Here is a 6,820-nt window from a genome sequence, read left to right as displayed (position 1 = left end):
CCGCCTGAGCAACCAGAAGGATGGGAAAGAGGGGTAGGGCCAGAGATGGGGGCAGGAGGAGTGGGGCAAGAGAGACGCCACTTCTGGAGAAGGACGATCCCTTTCGGGGAAGGGCGTGTGTGTGTCTGGGCCTGGGGCGGGCTGCACGGTTGCAAGTCGTTTCTGTGTATCTGTGGGGGTGTGCCTGTTTGTACCCTAGAGTCAGAGCTCAGTTCTGCGCCCGCAGGGTGTACAGTACAGGTACGTGCTGGGTGGGTTTGGGCTTGGCTGTTCGCGTCCTTGCCTTCGCCCCTGTGGATCAGTCTACATTTTTGTTTCTGGAGAGTTAATTTCCTGAAGGAATTACTAAGCTTGCCTGATCTCACCTAACGTCGAGGCCCACCCCCTTCTCTCGCCAGCCTGGGGCCCAGGCCGGGGCCACCATGGCGCTGCTTCCACGCCCAGCTACCCTCTCGCACACACTGCTGCTCCTGCCAGCCCTTCTGAGCTCAGGTACACCCGCCATCTTCATCCCTTGGCCAAGCACTTCTAGAGTCAAATCCCCTTCTCTCCTTTCCTTGCCTGCACCTTCTGTTTGGGTACCCACATGAGGCCCCAGTCACCAGAGCTCGGTTCCCCTCACCCACCTACCCAAGATCTAGACAGTCCCTGGTGAGAGAACCCAGATTTTCTGTCTCTTGGCTGCCCCTCTGTAATTGGACTTCATATTGATTACAGAACAGTACCAACCCTACCTCAGAACTCCATGCTGTGTTCCAGGTTGTGGGGAGTTGGCGCCACGAATCGATGGCCAGGCCTGGGCTGAGCGAGCACTTCGGGAGAGTGAACGTCATGCCTTCACCTGCCGAGTGGCAGGGGGGCCTGGCACCCCGCAATTGGCCTGGTACCTGGATGGTCAGCTGCAGGAGGCCAGCACATCAAGACTGTTGAGTGTGGGTGGAAAGGCCTTCTCTGGAGGCACCAGCACCTTCACTGTCACTGCCCATCGGGCCCAGCATGAGCTCAACTGCTCTGTGCAAGATCCCGACAGTGGCCGGCCAGCCAATGCCTCCATCATCCTCAATGTGCAATGTGAGTGTCCCTGAGGTGGGCAGGGAAAGGTTCTCTGCCCAGGCACCCCCAGCAGCCACCCAGCAGGTGGTCTGATAGGACATTTAACAAACACTTAAGCACTTTCCAAATATTAGTTCACTTTAATCCTCACAATAATCCTATGAGATAATTACTGTTATTATCCCCATTTTACAAATGAGAAAACAGGTTGCAGAGAAGTTAAGCAATCTGGGGCGGAGGTCATACAGCTGGTAAGTAGCAGAGCCAGGATTTAAATCTGGACATTTTGGCTCTAGTGTGTATATACTCTTGATCACCACATAATGCTGCCTGTAAGGCAGACCCAGCCATCCTATTTCCCAGTGTCCCTTCAGGGAGAGGTCCCTTCTGGGTTTGGGAAGAAAGGACAAGGAATATGAGGAGCTATGGTGAGAGCATATTGGCCTCTGCTTTGCACCAGTTAAGCCGGAGATTGCCCAGGTCGGAGCCAAGTACCAGGAAGCTCAGGGCCAAGGCCTCCTGGTTGTCCTGTTTGCCCTGGTGCGTGCCAACCCACCTGCCAATGTGACCTGGATCGACCAGGATGGGCCAGTGACTGTCAACACTTCCAACTTCCTGGTGCTGGATACCCAGAACTATCCCTGGCTCACCAACCACACCGTGCAGCTGCAGCTCGAAAGCCTGGCACACAACCTATCTGTGGTAGCTACCAATGATGTGGGTGTCACCAGTGCCTCACTTCCGGCCCCAGGTGAGCACTGCCACCAACGGGGCCCAGCAAAGCCTCTGGTGGGTGTGGAATCTCAGCACAGAAATGGGAGGATTTGTTGCCCTCTGGGTGATGTTTGTGAATGAGCTGTCTATAGCTGCCTTGGGCAAGGAAGACAGAGTAGTTAGTACCTGTGGCATCTCAGAGTTGGGGGCCCTGCCCACTCAGAACCTAACCAAAGGATGACCTGCAGGACTCCTGGCCACCCGAGTGCAAGTGCCACTGCTTGGCATTGTCGTGGCTGGAGGGCTTGCCCTGGGCACCCTGGTGGCGTTCAGCACTTTGGTGGCCTGCCTGGTCTGCAGGAAAGAGAAGAAGACCAAAGGTAGGGACAAAGCGGTATGGGGCAGAGGGTGGCTGGGGAAGTGGAGGCGAGATCCGGGGTGAGCAGCAGGACAACAAGCAGGGCTGGGCAGAACAAGTCATTTCTGACAGGTGTTCCCGGGTATAGCCACAGGTAATCGCTACATCCCAGGTGGCAGGACTGAGCACTGGGAACAACACCCCTGGTCCCAGAGCCAGGGCTGAGCATTTGAGAAACCCCTTGCGTGAGGGTCCTGGATCTGAAAGGGCAGGGGGCACAGAGCCCAGATTGGGTGGGCATACTGAGAACAGTGGTGTGGTTTCTTTCTCCTCAGGCTCCTCCCGGCGCCCGTCTCTGATCTCTAGGTAACTGGGGCTGGGTGAATGGGCTGAATGGAGATGCAGCATGGGGACAGGTGGGGCGCTGCAATTGCTGGTAGTTCTGGAGCGGGCCTGAAAGCAGGAACCTGTACCTGCTGGTACCAGGATGTATCTCAGGCTCTGTCCGCCCCATAGTGACTCCAACAACCTGAAACTCAACAACGTGCGCCTGCCACGGGAGAACATGTCTCTCCCGTCCAACCTTCAGCTCAACGACCTCACTCCGGATCCCAGAGGTACATCCAGGACCCCCTCTGCTTGCCCCTGCTTTATCTTTAGAGGTGCTTCTGAGAAAAAGAGAGACCTTGGTACTTAGGAGGGGCAAAGCCCTGTCAGGCACACTTGTCATGGGCACCATCCCCTTTGTTACCCAACAGGGAAAGCAGCAGACCGGCAGATGGCTCGGAACAACAGCCGGCCAGAACTTCTGGACCCAGAGCCCGGCGGCCTCCTCACCAGCCAAGGTACCCTCCTCTGCTCCCCAGCCCTTGTGCTTATGCCTCTGAGTCCCCAGGGGCAGAAATGGGTCTCGCAACTTCCAAGGATAAGGGTTACTGACTCTTGGGCATCTCCGACCCTACAGGTTTCATCCGTCTCCCAATGCTGGGCTACATCTATCGAGTATCCAGTGTGAGCAGTGATGAGATCTGGCTCTGAGCTGAGGGCGAGACGGAGGGTGCCATGGCCTCTGGGCACTCTCCCACTCCTCCAAGGCACCCTCTTCCCAGCCATGTTGCCAACTAGAGGAGACCATGCTACTGCCACTTTTGCTTGCCCCCTGGTTGGGGTGTTCTCTGTCATCCACATGATGGTTTCATTGGGATCTGACCCCCAGGGGCATAGGTACCCTTGGGAAGGCTGCTGGCTGGACCTAAGCCCTTGTTCCAATTCAGGTGGGGGTCCTGCATGTTATGTCCATGTCCAGGTGGATAGAGCTCTTTGCCCAGGTGTTCAGAGGTCATCCATCATCTAAGTGTGGCATGGCCCTGTTGGCTTGGGCCTGCTGTGTGCCCTACACCAGTACTCCTCAGCACCTTGTACAGCAGGCGTGGGGGCAGGCCTGATTATGGGACAAGGAAGGTCCTGCACGTCTTGGATTTCCTTCCCGTGCTCTGCAACTTTGTTCCCTCAGGGAAAATTTAGGACCCTGCTAGCTTTATAGAACCAAACTGCTCTTTGCACAGGAACCAATCCCTGGCCCAGGGGCATTGGCCAAGCACAAGCTAGTCCCTTTTGCACATACCTCTGCCCTTTCTTTGCCACCTCTGTCCCCACCTTCTCTTGGGCACTAGACTTCTCCACTGGCCCAGCCGCTGGTGGTGTTAGTGCCTGGTGTTAGCACAAATCAGAAGGAAAGGAGGGAGGTGAGAAGTCTGGTGGCATCTAGGACAGCATGTAGCTATGCTTCATTTTTTTACAGCATTAGCACTTTAAACACACAGTGGGGGGTGGGGCGGGGATGAGTGAGGGCCCCAGGGCTCTCTCTGTGGCTTCCCCAAGTCTGGTCTTCCTGTGATTCACTGAGTGCCCTAAGCCCTCTGCATTGGTGGCTTCCCTCTCAACATGTCTCCCCTGCCATGAGACCGACTCCAGCCCCGACCAACCCCTGACTGCCCCCTGACCAACCCATTCTTCCTGTCCCACCCTCTGTTCTTCAGGGGATGGTCATAGTGGCACTTAATTCAACAGCACGGGAAGGGGGACATGGAGAAAGAGGGAGACCCACATACCCCAAAATGACCTAAGGACACTTTACAAAGCATCATGGAAATGATGGCAAATTAACATAGTGCAGAGTATATTTTTTTCCTTGTTATCTTGTTTTACAATTTTTCTTATGTTACTACCTAGGACAGTGCTAAGCACACAGTAAATTCAATAAACTTGACAGAGTGAATGTTACATGTGTTTCATTCCTTCAAATATGTTTCTTAATGAGATCTTTAAATCACACAGTAGAGAAAATACAGCGAATACCTGTGTACCCACCACTCAACTCTGTTGAATCTTAACACTTTATTTGCTTTAGGTCTTTATTTTTAAAAATAAGTAATATTGTTTCTTTAACTACACTGTTCCCAGGGGTGGGATAGCATTTTCTATTTCGAGAGTGCCAGTGGGGATCATACACCTACCTTGATCGATATCACTTGGCAGACTCTCCTCCCTCGGGACTGCCGCTAAGCCACACTGAACCCCTTTGCCCTGACCAAGGGTACCAAAGGCTCAGACTAGGCTGTGATTTTCTCAACAGCAACAACAACAACAAATTTCTGGGGGATCATGAGGACAGATTTAAGTCTACCTTTTTTAGTGACAGATTGGCTTGGCTTGCCTAGCTCTGGGTTTTCCAAGCCATGTCCTTTTCTCGCCTCTCTTTTTGTTCAATATTTTCCTCCAGGCGAATGGCTAAGGCTGCCCCAGCCTCCTGAGAGGAACTTAGTTCCAACCTCTGCTGATTTTGTTTGTAGCTCCTTTATGGCTCCAGAACTTTGAGCAACCAGGGTGACCTGTCAATTCTGTTGACCTTCTTCACTATTCCCTTTGGGAGGTCCTAGGGCCCCTTCCTTGACGGTTCTTTGGTAAGGCTAAGTCCTTCATGCTTTCCTCTCAGCTGAATTCAAGGTCTTACTTTAGCAGAAAGATTTGCTCTCTGACAAATCTCTCATCCTTGCTAGTGTTTGCTAAGGAGTGGGCTTTCAAACTAGTGTCCCAATTCTCTATACACGGCCCTTAGATCAGAGATTTCTTGTACCGTCGTTGAGTCACACACTCCTTGGAGAATGTGACAAAAGTTAACTTTCTGAGAAAATGCAGATTAAAAAAACCCTGCTCATTATGCAGGTCAAAGCCCATCAAATTATAACATGGACGAACCTTGAAAACATTATGCTAAATGAAGGAAGCCAAACCCAAAAGAGCACGTGTATTATGACTCCATTTATATCAAATTCCCAAAACAGGCAAATCTACAGACACAATAGACTGTTTAATAAGAACTTATGAAAATTAATGTTCAACTTTGTGCATTGCTGGTCGGTATGTAAAATGGTGCAGACACTGTGGAAGACAGTATGGCAGTTTCTCAAAACGTTAAACCAAATGATTGAGCAATTTTACTTCTAGATTTATTCCCAAAAGTATTGAAATCAGGGACTTGAAGAGTTGTTTGTACACCAATACTAATAGCATTATTTACAATAGCCAAAAGGTGGACACAACCCAAATGTACATTAACAGGTGAATGGATAAAGAAAATGTAGTATATACATACAATGGAATATTATTCAGCCTTTTAAAAAGGAAAGAAATTCTGGGCCCGGCCAAGTGGCTTAGTTGGTTAAGAGTTGGCTTAAGAACGCGAGCTGTGAGCAACAGGGCTGCCGGTTCGATTCTCACATGGGCCAGTGACGCTGCACCTGAGCTAAGCTGTTGCTGAGCTACCAACAGGTGGCAGGATAGCTCAACTGGTGCAACAACAAGATTACCTGTTCAATGGTGGGCTATATCCGCCCACAACTAAGACTGAACTCGGCACCTTGAGCTGAGCTGCCGCCTGGATGGCTCAGTGGATAGAACGTGTGCTCTTAACAACAAGGATGCTGGTTCCACTCCCGCATGGGATGGTGGCTATGCCCACCTGCAACTAAGATTGTAACACAGCACCTTGAGTTTAGAGACCACAAGCTGCCGACAGGAAGCCAGATGGCAACTGGCGCCCTCCACAACAAAGATTGAAGAACAACAACCTGGCTGGTCTTCTCCAATTCCCCAACACTGTTCTCCCCCAATTCCCCAATAAAATATTTTTTAAAATAAAATAAAAATAAAAAACAAAGAAATTCTGACATATGCTGCAACATGGATGAACCTGACAACATTATGCAAAGTGAAATAAGCCAGATACCAAAAGACAAATCTTGTATGATTCCATTTATGTGGTACCTAGAATAGGCAAATTCTGGAGACAGAAGATAGAAGTTGTCAGGAGCTGGATGGAGGGGTAGGGAGAGGCAGGAGTTATTGTTTAATAGCTACAGTTTCAATTTAGGATAACAAAAAAGTTCTGAAGCTGGATAGTGGTGATGGTTGCACATCAGTGTAAACGTACTTAATGCCACTGCACTGTACACTTAAAAGTGGTCAAATGGTAAATTTCATTTTATGTATATTTTACTTTGTTTTTAAATTTTGATTACTGATTCAATCTCCTTACTACTTACAGGTCTTTCAAATTTCTACTTCATCAGTCTTGGTAGGTTTTGTGTTTCTAGGAATTTGTCGTCTTATCTAGGTTATCCAATTTGTTGGCTA

At 50.3% G+C, this 6,820-nt stretch overlaps 2 protein-coding genes across 5 annotated transcripts in view; both read left to right on the top strand.

The window, feature by feature from the left end:
* The window catches only part of TTC36 (tetratricopeptide repeat domain 36), a 4,520-nt gene extending 4,183 nt beyond the window's left edge, over positions 1-337 (top strand). Inside the window, exon 4 of the mRNA XM_019647394.1 lies at positions 303-337. Within this exon, the coding sequence (XP_019502939.1) occupies positions 303-337 (35 nt within the window). The remainder of the gene's footprint in view (positions 1-302) is intronic.
* Positions 17-4,408, top strand: TMEM25 (transmembrane protein 25). Of its 4 annotated transcripts, none has more exons than XM_019647376.1 (8): positions 19-492; positions 718-1,071; positions 1,514-1,804; positions 2,016-2,147; positions 2,461-2,491; positions 2,642-2,742; positions 2,884-2,970; positions 3,090-4,408. In XM_019647376.1, the coding sequence occupies exons 1-8, from the start codon at positions 423-425 to the stop codon at positions 3,161-3,163; spliced, it is 1,140 nt and encodes a 379-aa protein (XP_019502921.1). In that variant the 5' UTR covers positions 19-422; the 3' UTR covers positions 3,164-4,408. The 4 variants fall into 4 exon arrangements, with proteins under 4 accessions (XP_019502923.1, XP_019502924.1, XP_019502921.1 ...); XM_019647377.1 differs by having other exon boundaries at positions 20-492; positions 760-1,071; XM_019647378.1 differs by lacking the exon at positions 2,016-2,147 and having other exon boundaries at positions 17-492.
* Positions 4,409-6,820: the final 2,412 nt, after the last annotated feature.

This window comes from Hipposideros armiger, unplaced genomic scaffold (assembly GCF_001890085.2).
Source record: "Hipposideros armiger isolate ML-2016 unplaced genomic scaffold, ASM189008v1 scaffold_111, whole genome shotgun sequence".
Taxonomy (NCBI): domain Eukaryota; kingdom Metazoa; phylum Chordata; class Mammalia; order Chiroptera; family Hipposideridae; genus Hipposideros; species Hipposideros armiger.
This window is presented reverse-complemented; position numbering and strand designations above follow the sequence as displayed.